Consider the following 19,786-nt stretch of genomic DNA (forward strand, 5'->3'; position numbering starts at 1 on the left):
AAAAAATTCATGGAAACAAATGATAACGAAAGCACAACAGTTCAAAATCTGTGGGACACAACAAAGGCAGTCCTGAGAGGAAAATATATAGCGGTACAAGCCTTTCTCAAGAAACAAGAAAGGTCTCAGGTACACAACCTAACCCTACACCTAAAGGAGCTGGAGAAAGAACAAGAAAGAAACCCTAAACCCAGCAGGAGAAGAGAAATCATAAAGATCAGAGCAGAAATCAATGAAATAGAAACAAACAAACAAAAAAAAAAACAATAGAACAAATCAACGAAACTAGGAGCTGGTTCTTTGAAAGAATTAATCAGATTGATAAACCCCTGGCCAGACTTCTCAAAAAGAAAAGAGAAAGGACCCAAATAAATAAAATCATGAATGAAAGAGGAGAGATCACAACTAACACCAAAGAAATACAGACAATTATAAGAACATAGTATGAGCAACTCTACGCCAACAAATTTGACAATCTGGAAGAAATGGATGCATTCCTAGAGACATATAAACTACCACAACTGAACCAGGAAGAAAGAGAAAACCTGAACAGACCCATAACCAGTAAGGAGATTGAAACAGTCATCAAAAATCTCCAAACAAACAAAAGCCCAGGGCCAGATGGTTTTCCGGGGGAATTCTACCAAACATTTAAAGAAGAACTAATTCCTATTCTCCTGAAACTGTGCCAAAAAATAGAAATGGAAGGATAACTTCCAAACTCATTTTATGAGGCCAGCATCACCTTGATACAAGACAAGGATCCCATCAAAAAAGAGAACTACAGACCAATATCCTTGATGAACACAGATGCAAAAATTCTCACCAAAATACTAGCCAATAGGATTCAACAGTACATTAAAAGGATTATTCACCACGACCAAGTAGGATTTATTCCAGGGCTGCAAGGTTGGTTCAACATCCGCAAATCAATCAATGTGATACAACACATTAATAAAAGAAAGAACAAGAACCATATGATACTCTCCATAGATGCTGAAAAAGCATTTGACAAAGTACAGCATCCCTTCCTGATCAAAACTCTTCAAAGTATAGGGATAGAGGGCACATACCTCAATATTATCAAAGCCATCTATGACAAACCCACCGTAAATATCATTCTCAATGGAGAAAAACTGAAAGCTTTTCTGCTAAGGTCAGGAACACGGCAGGGATGTCCGCTATCACCACTGCTATTCAACATAGTACTAGAAGTCCTAGCCTCAACAATCAGACAACAAAAGGAAATTAAAGGCATCCAAATCGGCAAAGAGGAAGTCAAACTATCACTCTTTGCAGATGATATGATACTATATGTGGAAAACCCAAAAGACTCCACTCCAAAACTTCTAGAACTTGTACAGGAATTCAGTAAAGTGTCAGGATATAAAATCAATGCACAGAAATCAGTTGCATTTCTCTACACCAACAATAAGACAGAAGAAAGAGAAATTAAGGAGTCAATCCCATTTACAATTGCACCCAAAACTATAAGATACCTAGGAATAAACCTAACCAAAGAGACTAAGAATCTATACACAGAAAACTATAAAGTACTCATGAAAGAAATTGAGGAGGACACAAAGAAATGGAAAAATGTTCCATGCTCCTGGATTGGAAGAATAAATATTGTGAAAATGTCTATGCTACCTAAAGCAATCTACACATTTAATGCAATTCCTATCAAAGTACCATCCATTTTTTTCAAAGAAATGGAACAAATAATCCTAAAATTTATATGGAACCAGAAAAGACCTCGAATAGCCAAAGCAATATTGAAAAAGAAAGCCAAAGTTGGTGGCATCACAATTCCGGACTTCAAGCTCTATTACAAAGCTGTCATCATCAAGACAGCATGGTACTGGCACAAAAACAGACACACAGATCAATGGAACAGAATAGAGAGCCCAGAAATAGACCCCCAAATCTATGGTCAACTAATCTTCGCCAAAGCAAGAAAGAATATCCAATGGAAAAAAGACAGCCTCTTCAATAAATGGTGTTGGGAAAATTGGACAGCCACATGCAGAAAAATGAAATTGGATCATTTCCTTACACTACACAGGAAAATAGACTCAAAATGGATGAAGGACCTCAATGTGAGAAAGGAATCCATCCAAATCCTTGAGGAGAACACAGGCAGCAACCTCTTCGACCTCAGCTGCAGCAACATCTTCCAAGGAACCTCGCCAAAGGCAAGGGAAGCCAGGGCAAAAATGAACTATTGGGATTTCATCAAGATCAAAAGCTTTTGCACAGCAAAGGAAACAGTTAACAAAACCAAAAGACAACTGACAGAATGGGAGAAGATATTTGCAAATGACATATCGGATAAAGGGCTAGTGTCCAAAATCTATAAAGAACTTAGCAAACTCAACACCCAAAGAACAAATAATCCAATCAAGAAATGGGCAGAGGACATGAACAGACATTTCTGCCAAGAAGACATCCAGATGGCCAACAGACACATGAAAAAGTGCTCCACATCACTCGGCATCAGGGAAATACAAATCAAAACCACAATGAGATACCACCTCACACCAGTCAGAATGGCTAAAATTAACAAGTCAGGAAATGACAGATGCTGGCGAGGATGCAGAGAAAGGGGAACCCTCCTACACTGTTGGTGGGAATGCAAGCTGGTGCAACCACTCTGGAAAACAGCATGGAGGTTCCTCAAAATGTTGAAAATAGAACTACCCTATGACCCAGCAATTGCACTGCTGGGTATTTACCCTAAAGATAAAAACGTAGTGATCCGAAGGGGCACGTGCACCCAAATGTTTATAGCAGCAATGTCTACAATAGCCAAACTATGGAAAGAACCTAGATGTCCATCAACAGACGAATGGATAAAGAAGAAGTGGTATATATACACAATGGAATACTATGCAGCCATCAAAAGAAATGAAATCTTGCCATTTGCGACGACATGGATGGAACTAGAGGGTATCATGCTTAGCGAAATAAGTCAATCGGAGAAAGACAACTATCATATGATCTCCCTGATATGAGGGAGAGGAGATGCAACATGGGGGGTTAAGGGGGTAGGAGAAGAGTAAATGAAACAAGATGGGATTGGGAGGGAGACAAACCATAAGTGACTCTTAATCTCACAAAACAAACTGAGGGTTAATGGGGGGAGGGGGGTTGGGGGGGTGGGATTATGGACATTGGGGAGGGTATGTGCTATGGTGAGTGCTGTGATGTGTGTAAACCTGGCGATTCAGAGACCTGTACCCCTGGGATAAAAATATATTTTGTAAAAAATAAAATTAAAAAAAAAGTTACAGATTTATAAAAAACAAAACGAAAAGAAGACCTCAAAAAAAAATGAAAAAAATTATGACATTTTCCAATTAGAAAATGGAGCTGGAAATACTGCTTTTCCTGAGATGAACAATTTATTTTCAGACATGATAGACGTTTACTTTTATGAAGGTGTTTGGTCAAATTATAAGATCAATAGATACTGCTACCTTATATGTCAGGCTCTCAGAGATTAATTTATTTTCCTTAGCACTATATTTCTTTGTTGGAGAAATTAGTGGAAATATCAACAATAAAGTAATATAGATCATTTCTACAGTGCAAATATAGCCAGGACACAATATGTTTCACTCATAGTATTAAACTTGCATCTCTTCTGGAATAATTGAATACAGTGAAGTTTCAAAACTATCTAACAGAAAATGAAATAAAAGGGAACTAAATAATGGATTTGCCTCTTCTATAATAATGTGTAAGGTTAGAGAAAGAGGAGAGGATAAAAACATCTTGAATAATTTTACTGACTGACTTTTCATTGAAGGTGACTGTCAAATGTGTCAATGGTGAAGGTTTTGTTTGAACAGTAACAGAATAGTGTATAGTTTTACAAGTTACTAGTTTTCAGATAGCTGAAGAAAGACTCAGAGATTGAAATCCTTGAAACAATAACCAAAAAGCTCAGTGGAATGAACTGGTTTGGGGGCATTCAGAAATGCTTAAACTATTCATGAGTTAAGGTTAGATCATATATTCTATGGATGATAGTTTGCTTCTAAAGTTTTAGCCTTTTATTCCTGCCCATATTCTCCCCAAGTATCATTCAGAAAAAAGTTTAGGGTGTATTTATATATTTCCAGAGAAACTTATCTTGTTCATTTGTAAGTATAATCAGGTCATTCCATAACATTTGCTGTGAGGAAAAAAAAAGTCATTTCATAACCATTGGTTGTTCACTAGCACGGACTTAATTGATTCACCATTGGCCTATACAGAACTCCATTTAAAGGAGATAATTTTTAAGCACCAAGAATACCTCAGGCAAAGGCAGATTTGTTGTGAGGGCAATCGAAACTTGGACCTCAAGCATGATAATAAAGTCCCAGTACGATGGAAGAAAGAAAACAGTCAAATATAAGAAAGCTTTTTTGTTGTTGTTTTGTTTTTTTTGCCAGGCACTCAGATAAAGCAAATACTTCTCAGTTAAATGATGTTTGGGTGCCTGCGTGGCTCAGTCGTTAAGCGTCTGCCTTCGGCTCAGGTCATGATCCCAGGACCCTGGGATTGAGGCCCACATTAGGCTCCCTGCTTGGCTGGATGCCTCTCCCTCTTCCACTCTCCCTGCTTGTGTTCCCTCTCTCTCTTTGTCTCTCTCTGTCAAATAAATAAAATCTTTTAAAAAAAAAGTGATGATGTTAAATTTGGAAAATGACAGTTGCGAGCAGAAAATTAGGAAACCAAAAACACAATTATTCTTATAATATTAAAAACAATACAGGTAAGCCACCTATATTGGAAAAGGACATGTAAACTTACAGTTGTTGTATATGCAGCTTCTGGATCATCTTCCAGCACCCGGGAAAGACCAAAATCAGAAACTTTGCATACTAAGTTGCTGTTGACCAATATATTCCTAGCTGCTAGATCACGATGAACGTAACCCATATCAGAAAGATACTTCATTCCTGATGCAATGCCTCGGAGCATACCAACCAACTGGATGACTGTGAAATGGCCATCATGTTTCTGAAAGAGAATCACAATAGTTTACATTGATTTATTTTAATGTAGCATGTGTGAGTACAGGCAAGCATGTCTGTGTAACATTAAGGAAGACCTTTGAATTTATTTTGCTGGATCCAATGAATACAAGCATCAAATCTGCTGACCATGAAATATAAGAATTTGTTTGACATTTAAAGGAAAGGAAAATCTAGCTGGAAGTGATGAAGGAAAACAAAGGATAGAAGAGAACCAACCAAATTAACTGATTTCAAAAACTTTAAGTAATAAGAGGGACCTAAGTCAAATTACGTAGCAGCAATGACTACCAAAAGAACAGAATTCACTTTCCATAATTGTGACCTATGTACAGGTGGGCAGGACAGCAGAACCTAACATTGGATAAAAGCTTCATAATAATTTGAAATGAGAAAAATGATTACTTAGGAAAAAGAGGACTTGTTTGCATAAATAGGAAATAAGTTTAGGGAAGCTATAGGAAAGAGAGAAAAAAATATATGCAAATAGAAAATAACTAGATTTTCCCATTCTTTTTATTATATAGAGAGCGAATAAAAAGGAAGTTGCTGGCAACTGACTGAAAACAGGACTATTTTAGCTCCCTGTTGGGAAGAGTAAATGAAGTCATATGAATAACAAGCTAGGCATAGTACTGGTATGCAGCAGTCAATCCCTTGATTGCTTATTCTTCCCGTCTTGATTTAAAAATAACATTTTTGAAAGGAAAAAATTCAGTTGTCATCCATGTAAGATGTGTACACCAATAAGACCAGACATACAATACCCCAAAATTAGAGAAAAATTAAATAAAAATATTTTTAGTTTGAAAAATAAAGAATATTGTTCTATATAGTTATTTGGGGACAGTTGTCCTCAAAGGAGTTATAGAGAAACATGAAAGATTCTCAGGTTGGTTTTATACACGAGGTAACATTTATTTATGAATGCTATTAAAATGAATATCTAACAAAAGACTATGGGGCTATATTACCTTATACAGTGTGGTAGATGAATAAATAAGAGTTATCTTCAAATTTGCAAAGTTATAGCAGTTTTCATGGATATATGATTTAAAACTATAGCATGGGTTAAATACACGGGTGATCTGACTGTATCACAGTGACACAACATTCTATACAAAGATGATTCACTGGTCAGTTAAATGAATAAGCTTATACTACAAATGAAATAAACTTTGTCTTTATATCAATTTATCTCCCTGATAGCTCTCTGATATCTCTCAACCCAAGTGCAGAGTAAGTAAAAGAACCCTCTTTTAAAAGAAACATTCTATAGCAAGAGTATCCATTTAAGCAGGCTCTTCTGTATAATTAATGTATAAAAGATAACCTAGCAAAGAAAATCTTTGGTGTTATTAGCTCTTTATGTTTCCAATCCATCTTCCTAGACAGTGCACTATGAGATGAAGTCTGCCTCTCCTCTATTAGGACTCTCAAAGCCTTTGAGTAGAATTCAAAGCATAAATTCTTTTGGCCTCGAAAGGATTACACTAAATTTAAAGAGGTGGCGCTTTTACCTATTAGAAATGGAGTTACCTGGTATCACAGTTCTCATCAATGCAGAATTTCTGCGTGGTAGGAAATGTTAATGGACCATGGGAAAGCTAAGGAATGCCTCAATTTTCTTATCTGTACAATGAGAATAGAATAATCTAACTCAGAGGTGCAGTGAGTATCACATACAAAACACACAGCACATCCCCTGACTTATTTTAATAATAGTTATTATTTAATAAAACCTTGTATTACAATTACATGTAGCTCATGTAATTTTTTTAAAGATTATTTATTTATTTGCCAGAGAGAGAGATCACAAGTAGGCAGAGAGGCAGTCAGAGAGAGAGAGAGAGAGAGAGGGCAAAACAGGCTCCCCGCCTAGCAGAGAGCTCAATGCAGGCCTTGATTCCAGGATCATGAGATCACAACCTGAGCCTGTCTGTTTTTATGCCAATAGTGTACTGTTTTGAGTACTATAGCTTTGTAATAGAGTTTGAAATTAGGAAATGCTATGCTCCCAGCTTTGTTCATTTTTTCATGATTACTTTGGCTATTTGGGGTCTTTTATGGTTCCATACAAATTTTAGGATTATTTGTTCTAATTTTGTGAAAAGTGCTATTGGAATTTTGATAGAGATTGCATTGAATCTGTAGATTGTTTTGGGTAGCATGGACATTTTAATGATATTACTTCTTCTAATCCATGAGTAGAGAATAATTTTCCATTATTTGTATTGTTTTCAATTTCTTTTATCAGTGTTTTGTAGTTTTCAGTGTACAGATCTTTCACCTCTTTGGGTAAATTTATTCCTAAGTGTTTTATTCTTCTTCAATAAAATTGTAAATGGGATCGTTTCCTTCATTTCTCCGACAGTATATTGTTAGTGTATAGAAATGCAACTGATTATTTTGTATATTAATTTTGTATCCTGAAACTTTACTGAATTTATTTATTTCTAACTGGTTTTTGGTAGAATCTTTAGAGTTTTCTACATATAATAAGTTATGTGCAAATATAGACAGTTTTACTTCTTTTCTTACTTAGATGCCTTTTATTTCTTTTTCTTGACCAAATGCTCTAGCTGGGATTTCTGATGCTACATTGAGTAAGAGTGGCAAGAATGGACATCTTTGTCTTGTTTTTGATATTAGAAGAAAAGGTTTTACTTTTCCCATTATATATGATGTCTGTTATAGGTGTTTCGTATATGGTCTTTATAATGTTGAGGTATGTTCCCCTTTATATGCACTTTGTTGAGAGTTTTTATCAAAAATGGATATTGAATTTTGCCAAATGCTTTTTCTGCATCTATTATGATTATATGATTTTTATCTTTCATTTTGTTGAGTCATTCTTACATCCCACCTGATCACACGGTCTGATCCTTTTAGTGCACTGTTGAATTCTGTTGGCTAACATGTTGTTGAAAATTTTTGCATCTATGTTCATCAGCAATATTAACATGTAGTTTTCTTTTTTAAATTAGCATTTAAAAGTATTTAATTAAACACACAATACACAAAGCATTATTATTGAAAAATAATTTGCTACAACAAATAAAGCTAGAGTATGATTAGCTACCCTACCACTTCTGTTACCAGCGGAAGTAAGCAGCATAGTAGATTTTCAATACTATTATCAGATCAGGAGGACAAAAAGGAAATAACCAAACTCTAGTGAAAACAGGTTTTCAGTCAGTATTATGACTGGCTCTTGTTAGACTGGCTTAAAGCTATCCCTGGTAATTCTGATCAGTTTGTTTTTTACTCATGACCACTAGTAGGCTGAATATTCACTCATCTGAGTGACTATTTGAGTGTAGTGATACTAATGAAATTTAGAGTCTTTTTTTTTTTTAAAGGAGGGAAAAGATGGAATTTTATCCCAGATATTTCACAAGTCTGAATAATCCAGTAACTTCTCAATTTTGAGACTATATATTTCTATGGTATGGGGGAGTCAAATTAGAATTCTAGAAAGCACAAAGGGAAAAGACAGACGGAGGAAGCAATGCTTCCATTTAGCAAGAATTGTGCTTTATTCCTTGTGAGAAGATAAAGTGCTGTGAGAGAGTCATTTGTGTTTTGAAATAGCATTTTCACTTTCTCAGCAGAAATTGATTAAATATAGCAAAAATCACTTTCCACAATATATGTTCTTGAAATGTTTATACAGTTAATATTGTTAATGAAAGAAAATGTATAGAAAATGCTTGTTAAACTTGTTTCTTGATCCCTTTTTTTCACACTCAATATATGCTATTGAGTTATCAGAAAGGATTTAATTTTTTGCCAGAAGATGAAACTTTTGCTTGGCAAAAGTGGAACCATTTTCAGATGATCTATATCCATGTTCGGGGAAGTCCAAAATTTGTCAAAACACAAATGTGCCTTAAAGCCAATACAAATGGTTTACTTGAAAGCTTTTGGGGTTAAGATAAGTCTTTTATTTAGCGCAATATAATTAACCCAACATTTATGAAGTGTTCCAGTTATCTCTTGCTGCATAACAAATTATCCCCCGAACTTAGCATCTTAAAACAAAACAATCAACTATTTGGGTCACAAATGTGCAACTTGTCCAGGGGTTGCCTCTGACAGTTCATGTCTATTCAGGAGTCATCAACTGGGGCAGCTAAGCTGGGCCTGGATCCGGTTTCCAAGATGGCTCATTCATAAGTTTGTTGAGTTTGGGCTGGCCATTGAACAGGAACTCAAATGAGACTGTAGCTGGGAGCCCTTGGCTCCTTTTCAAGTGGACTTCTCTGTGAGATAGTTTATGCTTCCTCACAGCATGGTTCAAGAATAAATATTCCAAGACATAGGAAGCTAAAGCTGCCAATTTCTTTTTTTCTTTCCTCTTTTTTTTAAATTTCTTTTCAGTGTAACAGAATTCATTGTTTATGCACCACACCCAGTGCTCCATGCAATACGTGTCCTCCATAATACCCACCACCTGGCTCTCCCAACCTCCCACTCCCCGCCCCTTCAAAACCCTCAGATTGTTTTTCAGAGTCCATAGCTGCCAATTTCTTAAGCCTGATACTGGTTCAGAAACTGGTACAGCATCACTTCAAACTACATTTTGTAGTTTCTATTATGTAAATCTTGAATTTTTTAAATAAATGTAATTATTATTATTATTATTTTTTTGATGCTCACACATGTTTATATGCAGTAGATTCATAATTTTTACCAAATTCTCAAATAGGTCTCTGACTTAAAAAAGCCAAGGAGCCATTAATCTAGGCACTCTCCTCTTTTCTAGTTTAACAGAGAGGAGACTGAGTCCCAATAAAGTTATATAATTCATCCAAGGTAATAAAATGAGAGAGTTGGGCTTAGAATGCAGGTAGGATGACTTCTGAGTGGTCACTAAGTATTTGTTAAATTATTACCTCAGATCCAGCTTTACAGGGGTAAGAGCATTCATCATCTGTACATTTTATTCTAATTATTAACCTGAGCTTAGGCATTGAGTCTCCTAAAATGGGGCTTGACTATTGAACACATCAATGGCTCTTGCTTCTAACTGAGCTCTTACACAAAACCAAACCAAAGCAAAACAAAATAAAAGCAAATATGAAAAACAAACAATAACCAAACATATTTTTCTGATTATGGAAGTAATATGAATCCCTTGTGAAAATTTTGGAATATAATAGAAAACTATAAAGAAGAGATAAATTCATTCATATTTAAGACCCATCATTTGATAGTCTAATTTTTTCTGTTAAGATTAATCTCATATTGTTAATAGTATATTATGAAAATGACATATTATTAAAGACTATAAAATATTATAAAGATAATATAATTTCTAATATATAAATATACCAAATTCTTATGTTTTATTTTTAATTTTTATTAATAAAATTTCAGTAAATATCCACATGTATCCATCCTTTCATAAGGACAAACTGCAGAAGAATTTATAACCATTATTTGTTTTAAATTAATTTAAATTAATTTTTATTTTTTATAAATTTATAATGTATTATTAGCCCCAGGGGTATAGTTCTGTGAATCACAGGTTTACACACTTCATAGCACTCACCATAGCATATACCCTCCCCAATGTCCATAACCCCACCATCTTCTCCCGACCCCCCTCCCCCCAGCAACCCTCAGTTTGTTTTGTGAGATTAAGAGTCTCTTATGGTTAAAGACATAACCATTATTAAAACTCTTGATGTTGGTTGCCCAATTGCTTTTCAGAAAAAAATATTATGCTAATACCCAGAGCAGATCTCACTACTCTCTTGCTACTAATCATTAATAGCAAGAAGAGTTTTATATCAAGTACTGAAAAATGCCATTTCCTGTATTTTATTAATTTTTGTTGTCCATGTTATTGCCAATGGCAAGGTTTCATTCTTTTTTTATGGCCAAATGATATTCCATTATGTATACATAGCACATGTTCTTTTTTTAAAATTTTTAAATTTTTAAAATTTTTAAAATTTCTTTTCAGTGTACCAGAATTCATTGTTTATGCACCACACCCAGTGCTCCATGCAATATGTGCCCTCCATAATACCCACCACCAGGCTCACCCAACTTCCTACCCTCTGCCCCTTCAAAACCCTCAGATTGTTTTTCAGAGTCCATAGTCTCTCACGGTTCATCTCCCCCTCCAATTTCCCTCAACTCCCTTCTCCTCTCCATCTTCCCATGTCCTCCGTGTTATTCCTTATGCTCCACAAATAAGCAAAACCATATGATAATTGACTCTCTCTGCTTGACTTACTTCACTCAGCATAATCTCTTCCAGTCCCGTCCATGTTGCTACAAAAGTTGGGTATTCATCCTTTCTGATGGAGGCATAATACTCCATAGTGTATATGGACCACATCTTCCTTATCCATTCGTCTGTTGAAGGGCATCTTGGTTCTTTCCACAGTTTGGTGATTGCTGCTATGAACATTGGGGTACAGATGGCCCTTCTTTTCACTACATCTGTATCTTTGGGATAAATACTCAGTAGTGCAATTGAAGGGTCATAGGGAAGCTCTGTTTTTAATTTCTTAAGGAATCTCCACACTGTTTTCCAAAGTGGCTGCACCAACTTGCATTCCCACCAACAATGTAATAGGGTTCCCCTTTCTCCACATCCTCTCCAACACACGTTGTTTACTGTCTTGTTAATTTTGGCCATTCTAACTGGTGTAAGGTGGTATCTCAATGTGGTTTTGATTTTAATCTCCCTGATGGCTAGTGATGATGAACATTTTTTCATGTGTCTGATAGCTATTTGTATGTCTTCATTGGAGAAGTGTCTGTTCATGTCTTCTGCCCATTTTTTGACATGATTATCTGTTTTGGGTGTGTTGAGTTTGAGAAGTTCTTTATAGATCCTGGATATCAGCCTTTGTACTGTCATTTGCAAATATCTTCTCCCATTCCGTGGGTTGCCTCTTTGTTTTGTTGACTGTTTTCCTTTGCTGTGCAGAAGCTTTAGATCTTGGTGAAATTCCAAAAATTCATTTTCGCTTTTGTTTTCTTTGCCTTTGGAGACAAATCTTGAAAGAAGTTGCTGTGGCCGATGTTGAAGAGGTTACTGCCTGTGTTCTCCTCTATGATTCTGATGGATTCCTGCCTCACGTTGAGGTCTTTTATCCATTTCAAGTTTATATTTGTGTATGGCATGAGGCAATGGTCGAGTTTCATTCTTCTACATATAGCTGTCAAATTTTCCCAGCACCATTTATTGAAGAGACTGTCTTTTTCCACTGTGTATTTTTTCCTGCTTTGTCAAAGATTATTTGACTATAGAGTTGAGGGTCCATATCTGGGCTCTCTATTCTATTCCACTGGTCTATGTGCCTGTTTTTATGCCAGTACCATGCTGTCTTGGTGATCACAGCTTTGTAGTAAAGCTTGAAATCAGGCAACGTGATGCCACCAGTTTTGCTTTTCTTTTTCAACATTTCCTTAGCAATTTGGGGTCTCTTCTGATTCCATACAAATTTTAGGATTGTTTGCTCCAGCTCTTTGAAAAATACCGGTGGAATTTTGATCGGAATGGCATTAAAAGTATAGATTGCTCTAGGCAGTATAGTCTTTTTAACAATCTTTATTCTTCTGATCCATGAGCATGGAATGGTCTTCCATCTTTTTGTGTCTTCTTTGATTTCTTTCATGAGTGTTATGTAGTTCCTCAAGTACAGATCCTTTACCTTTTGGTTAGTTTTATTCCCAGGTATCTTATGGTTCTTGGTGCTATAGTAAATGGAATCAATTCTCTAATTTCCCTTTCTGTGTTTTCATCATTAGTATATAAGAAAGCAACTGATTTCTTTACATTGACTTTGTATCCTGCCACATTACTGAATTGCTATGTGAGTTCCAGTAGTTTGGGGGTGGAGTCTTTTGGGTTTTCCATATAAAGTATCATGTCATCTGTGAAGAGCGAGAGTTTGACTTCTTCATTGCCAATTTGGGTACCTTTTATTATTCTTTGTTGTCTGATTGCTGTTGCTAGGACTTCTAATACTATGTTGAACAAGAGTGATGAGAGTAGGCATTCTTGTCGCATAGCACATGTTCTTTATCCATGCATCAGTCAGTGGACACAATGGGTTACTTCCATAATTTGGCTATTGTAGATAATGCAGCTATAAACATTGGGGTGCATGTATCCTTTTGAATTAGTATTTTTAAAATTAAATTAAATTAAATTAAAGTTTTGTGTGTGTGTGTTCCAAAATTCATTGTTTATGCACCTCACCAGTGCTCCATGCAATATGTGCCCTCCTTAATACCCACCACCAAGCTCACCCAACCCCCACCCACTCCCTTCCAAAACCCTCAGTTTATTGTATTTTTTGGGTAAATACTTAGTGGCATGATTGCTGGATTGTAGGATAGTTCTATTTTAACTTTTTGAGGAACTGTCACACTATTTTCCAGAGTGGCTGCACCAGTTTGCATTCCAACCAACAGTGCAAGAGAGTTCCCCTTTCTCTATGTTCTTGCCAACACCTGTTGTTTCTTGTGTTGTTGATTTTACATTCTTACAGGTGTGAAGTGATATTTCATGTAGTTTTCTTACAGCATCTTTGGCTTTGTTATCAGAGTAATACTGGTCTTATAAAATGAGTTTGGGAGTGTTCCTTTCTCTTGTATTCCATGCAAGTTATTTCAAAATTATTTCAGCTCTTCTTATTGCCAGTGTTTAGAGAGACTTAAATTGCTTTCATTCAGTGTCATAGCAATCACAGTTCCAAGAACAGTAAATGTCCTCATTAAAAATGAGAGTTTGGTATTTGAAAAGAAGATAAACCACTTTCTCCATGTTCTGTCATGGAACTACATAATGTAGAATATGTATTTCTAATTCCCATGGCCAAGACATTTCAGGGGTCCATGAGGTCAAAACTATTTTTATGCTAGCACTAAGACATACATCTACCTTTTCTCCACTATGTTGATATTTGTACCAATGGTACAAAACTCTGGTGGGTGAAATTACAGGAGCCTTAACACAAATTAAGGATCAGGGTAGTAGCACCAAACCAAACTGTACTAGTATCATCTATCCTCATATTCTCCGCCACATGAACTAAACAAACAAACGAAAAGGGGACAATTTTGTGTAAGAATGAGATTGTATTTGACGAAGCAAGTATTTGATGAAAATTTATTAATTTCACTAAATGCTGATCCCTGATTACACACTCTTAGGCCAACATCTCGTTGGGGGCGGGGTGTAGAAAAAAGAAGGATTGGGAAGCAGGAGAACTTAACATGCAGTGCATTCACAACAAAGTCCTTCATACACCCCATGGAATGTTCTGGGTCTGGGATAACTCTTCAAAGTCGGTTCAAATTGAGGAAAAGGAGCTGGGTCCTTATTCCTGCCACATCAATCAATCATTGGCTACAAGCTGCTCCTGTAAAGGTGCCATGATCTTGGGTATAGTGGCTTTCTCTAGCCAAGGCCATTTCCCAGAGATGGACTCCAGCTAAGGATTATCAGGGGCCCAAACTCTAGAACCAATAGTAATAAGGGAGATGACCCTGATGCTTCTCCCCAGTGGAGTTTCTTCATGTGTATCTCCTTTTGGAATCTGCTTCCCTGGGTGCTCAACCTGTGATAATCTCTCTCTCTCTCTCTCTCAATTGTTTATAAAATGTGCACTCAATGAAAGAGAGATGCCAACCATAGTTTTATATTCTTTTAGGAAAACATACTGCCATTGTTGCACATTATCATAGGAGGGGAAAATGCTAACATTCCTTAAACACTACAAACCAGTTACAGTTATAAGCTTTTTATTATCGTCTTATTCAATGTTTGTAACAACTCTGTGATATTAAGTATAGTTATTATCTCCATTTTATAGATGGTCAAACTGAAGGACAAATATATTTAATAACCTACTGAGTAGCGATCAGGATTTGAATCCAGGCAGTCTAATTCCAGAGCCTGTATTCTTTTTAATTGGAGTTGTCTAGAAAAGAGCTGACCTAAACTTTGTCATAATGACCCAGTCTGGCCTAGTCTGGGCAGCATAATTTGGCTTAATAAAGCAAGGTATATAAAAGAGCCCTGAGCCCAATAAACCAAAAACAAACAAATAAGAACACTCCAGATAAACCAACAAATGGGAATCTATTTATCTCTGTCACTGAGTGGAATAGTCCCATTTATTTCCACATGAGGTATGGCACCAATCTCTTTCTCTACAAATGATGCGACTCTCTCCTTCACACAAAATCTATATTCCTTTTCCTAGTACTTGTCAACACAGCCTCCTCAAGTGTGGTTTGAGACATGCTGTTTATCTTGAATATGGTGGATGTTTAATAAATGGTACCTGAGTCAAACAACCTTTGATAACATCTTGTAGGGCACTGGTTTTTGTTGCTATATTGTTCCTATTGTCTTGTGTGTGTGTGTATATATATATATATATATATATATATATATATATGGGCTGTTTTCTTAAGATAGGACACCGGTTTTCTCTCTTTTATGTAGCAGTTCTATCACAGCAGCCACTATACTGCCATGCCTTGTGTCAGCACTCGATAAATATTAATTCAAACTGAATTGAATTGTTTATGAGGGGAGGAGAAAAATGTGAGAGCACTGAGATTTAATATCTTGGGCTTCCTACTAGAGATTAATCAAAAAGAAACTATGAATTTTTTTATGACACATGGTTTTTTTTTTCCCAGGGAGTCAGGTTTAAATGAAAGAGAGCGAATGTGGCATATTTACACACTGCATCTCAAAGCTTAGTAGCTAGAATTCAGTTTGTCTTCCTCCTTCTTTTTCCTTACTCTCAACCTGATTGCTGAGAAACATGGGGCTTAACCTCTTTGTGCAAGAGAGGATGGGCCACCCTGGAAGATGGTTTCTGAAAGCTATACATACTAATGCCTGCTATTTCTGAAAACTGCAGAGGGTCACCAGACTTTCGGACACTGGAACAAGACACCCACCAGGTCTGAGCAGTCATTGGCATGTCACACTGTCTTCACAGTGCAAGTAATGCAAACTCTGGATGATGTTTTTCAAGGCCTTGCCTCATAGGTGGTGCTGCATGAACACTTTAAGCCTCTCAGAGTCCAGTCATCTTAGGCTGAGCTCAAGTACTTAGTCTGTGTTGAGGACAAATGTAGGATTTGAGTGCTATGCTGTCCTGAATTCATCACACTATTAGTATTTTTTTTTAAATAAATATATTCAAATTTGATGAAGACACAAGAATCAGCATATCACCCCTTTCCTTAAAACCTTTCGATGACTTTCAGTGAAGAATAAAGTGTAGTACTCAATACAAGGACATGACCCTTGTTTCTATCCCTAGTCTCAACTTATTCTGCTTCATTTTGTTGTGTGTGTGTTTAATTCACTCCTACAACATGTTATTTCATGTCTGATGTGCTGTGCTTAGATAGTTCCCTCTTCCTGGAATGCCCTTCTGGTCTCGGTCACCTGAATTTTTAACGAGAAGTATTATGTCTTCTAGGAGGTCCTGGCTGAATCTCTAAGTTTATTCTTTCAAATAATACTCACTGGGCATCTACTATGGGTCAGTTGTTGCTCTGATTGCTGGAGTCAAAGTGGGAAGCAAATGAGAAAAGTAAACCAACATTTAACTGGAGGCACAGGGACAGAAAATAAATAGGTAAGAAATAAATTAGATTACTTTTAAATAATGAAGAACTATAAAATAAGTAAACTGGAGTGCTATGAAAGAAGAAAATATGATGGAGGCTGTGAGTCGTTCCTGATAGGTACAAGTGGCTTAAGTCAAGAATGTTTGGCACCCTTGAGGAATAAAAGCCAGTGAGGCTGGAACTTGTTGAGGAAGAGGAAGAGGACAGGTAGGCACAGGCAAAATCAGGTAGGTTATTGTCATAAGCTCTGGAGAATAGTCTGAAATCTATTCTAAAAGTAATGACAAGTTAGAGAAGAATTTTAATTGGGGAGTGATATACTATGACTTCCACATGAAAATGGTAGTAGGGAGATTAATTTGGAAGCTCTTAGAGTAGCACAGGAGAAATAAACTGGTGGCTTGAATCACATTTGAGATCTATTTCATGGCACAGCCAGCAGTACCTTCAACAGATTGGAAGGAGATTGGGACTGGTCAGGAAATTGGAGGAATAAAGTTGGACCAAGTTTCTTTATTGCTATCAAAGCATCCTGTCTACACCAACATTGACTAAAGCTATATGTGTATATGTCTGTCTCTCACACTGGCTTGAACATACTGGTCATCTTTGAAGTCTCAGGACCTAGCATCATGCCTGGCAGATGACAGATATTCAAGAGGTATTCATGGAATTGAATACCTGAACTGAACTGAATTTATTTTTATCTTAGTGGAGTAAAGTACTTTGGACTTTTAGTCAGTAGGATATTTTCTTGGAGGACTTTTCATGGAAAGTTAGAATACTATAAGAGATTCTCTGAAAAAATCATGAGGAAATGAGAATATTGACTACACTTGCAACTGTCTTTACTTCTGAGGTTAAGACTCTGGTTTGACTCTGATTATGACCATCAGACTCTTAACATTGTCACTGAAGAGTGAGGAAAAGGGGCATAAATTTGGTATGCAGATTTCTACTATATTTCTTTGTAGGTGTTCACTGGAGAATGGTGATGTTGATCCTATCAACAGAATAGCCTTATGAACTATCAAAGGTCTGTGGACCACAATATAAATCACTGTCCTAAAATTTTGTTGTTGAAAGTGCGCTATACTCCTTTGTATACAGTAAATAATTGCAGTGATTTAGTGTCCTGAAATACATATGAGTGATAAACAATATTACAACTGGTATATGATAAGCTGCTATTATAGAGTAGAATTAATAAAAATTGCACATCATGATTTAGCGAACATTTACAGAGAATACAATTCACTATGCAGTGTCTTGGTTACCTTCAGTAACCAAGTAACTTCAAATCAACTTCAAAGTTGGTTTGAACTTCAAAGTAACCAAATCAACTTCAAAGATTTCTCACAAATCTGGCATAATAAACACTATTGGATAATGACAATTTATGCTCTAAAATGAAGTAATGAAACATTGATTCATTTGCACGTCAAAAGACATTTTTGGTTCACTAACCATGAGTTATAAGGAATGGCACCAGCCTTTCAAAATGGAATGACACTAAGAGAAGTGTTAGCTGAAGCCTTGTAAAATGATTACTTCTAAAATGCTGACTTGAGCTATAAAATGGCGATGCAAAAAATGTACCTCACTAAGTGGTTTACAAAAGATTGAGGTATATAAACAGTGGACTTTGTAAACCTCTAGTCCCCCTCCTGCAGTGTTTCCAGGGGCTGGGGCAGGGGGATGTGGGGAGCTACTAATCAATAGGCATAAAGTTTTAGTTGAGCAAGATGAATAAGCTCTCTAGGTCTGCTGCAACACTGTACCTGCAGTCAGTAATACTGTTTTGTGCACTTGACAATTTGCTAAGAGAATAGATATTGTGTTACTTCCAGAATAAAATTTTAAAAGAAAATTATATTTGGGCTTATAAATCCATGTAAAAGAGGAAAAATCATCTGGAGGAATTAAAATACTTGTGAATCACAGATGATAGTGAAACATAGATGATAGTTTCACCTTATATCCAGCTAAGATCTCTGGTGATGAGAGAATGAGAGCTTAGATTAGGGTGTGGTGGGGAGGGGGGGCAGTCCAAGTCATAGTTGATTCTATGAGATGGAAGAAGACCTAGCCTGTGAATAAGAGGAGGTGGGCAGTGTGTGCCACCACATGTGATTTAAAACAGTAAAATCTGAACCTAGGAAGAGGACAGGAGAAAAGGGATGGATGTCCCAGGAGAAATGGCCTTTAAAAAAATTTTGCCCAAGGCAAGTCATGTAGAAGGGAGGAAAACACCCTTTTTTGTTTTTGAAGGAAACTCCTGGCCCCCTTCCTTATTGGAAGTTATAACCTTTAGCTGTGGTCTGAGTTAAAGAGGCATTTATGAATCTGCTTAGGGACTTAAGCAATATCTTTAAAAGAAATATTTACTGGAAAATGCATTTGAATTTTCAACAATTGATTTGTAAGTGACTTGGCAGAAAACAGACCTTAGAGGGTTACTTCTATAACTTGTTTAAAGTTAACACTCAGTTTTTATGTTTCTAAATCAGAAAGTTGACCATGCTGTGACTTTTAAAAACTGCTCCTGAGTTTGAAAAAGAAATGGCTGAGGTTATTTATAGATTTGAAAAGACCAAGTCATTTTTGTTTTAAAATAACCATGGAACAAAGAAGAGTCAATATCTCCTTTTTACTGAATTCTCGGCTCTTATGGCCTCCCCTGTTGAAATCTTATTATAATTTCCTGTAGGATTTTTTTTTTAAAGATTTTATTTATTTATTTGACAGAGAGAGATCACAAGTAGACGGAGAGGCAGGCAGAGAGAGAGAGAGAGAGGAGGAAGCAGGCTTCTTGCTGAGCAGAGAGCCCGATGCGGGACTCGATCCCAGGACCCTGAGATCATGACCTGAGCCGAAGGCAGCGGCTTAACCCACTGAGCCACCCAGGCGCCCTTCCTGTAGGATTTTTACTAAATCCTTCAAGACTTTTCTTTTGTAGTTGTTGTGGATTTGCACTTAAGCTAGGCAGAGTTATATTTTTAGTTATAGAAGGAGAGGCCCCCCAATAACAGAATCAGAAATTTCAATCATGAGGAAACTAAAAATGTCATTTCTAATGTACCTAAAAAATCTAGGAAGAAAAGTAGATATGGATTTGTGAAACA

At 36.4% G+C, this 19,786-nt stretch overlaps 1 protein-coding gene across 2 annotated transcripts in view; it reads right to left on the minus strand.

Annotated features, from left to right (window-relative positions):
* Positions 1–19,786, minus strand: part of LOC111148333 (EPH receptor A6) — an 874,015-nt gene that overhangs the window by 98,559 nt on the left and 755,670 nt on the right. For both annotated transcript variants that reach the window (XM_022504851.1, XM_022504843.1), the window contains one exon: positions 4,804–5,013. In XM_022504851.1, the coding sequence (XP_022360559.1) occupies positions 4,804–5,013 (210 nt within the window). The remainder of the gene's footprint in view (positions 1–4,803; positions 5,014–19,786) is intronic.

This window comes from Enhydra lutris, unplaced genomic scaffold (assembly GCF_002288905.1).
Source record: "Enhydra lutris kenyoni isolate GAN:26980312 unplaced genomic scaffold, ASM228890v2 scaffoldscaffold2, whole genome shotgun sequence".
NCBI classification, from domain to species: domain Eukaryota; kingdom Metazoa; phylum Chordata; class Mammalia; order Carnivora; family Mustelidae; genus Enhydra; species Enhydra lutris.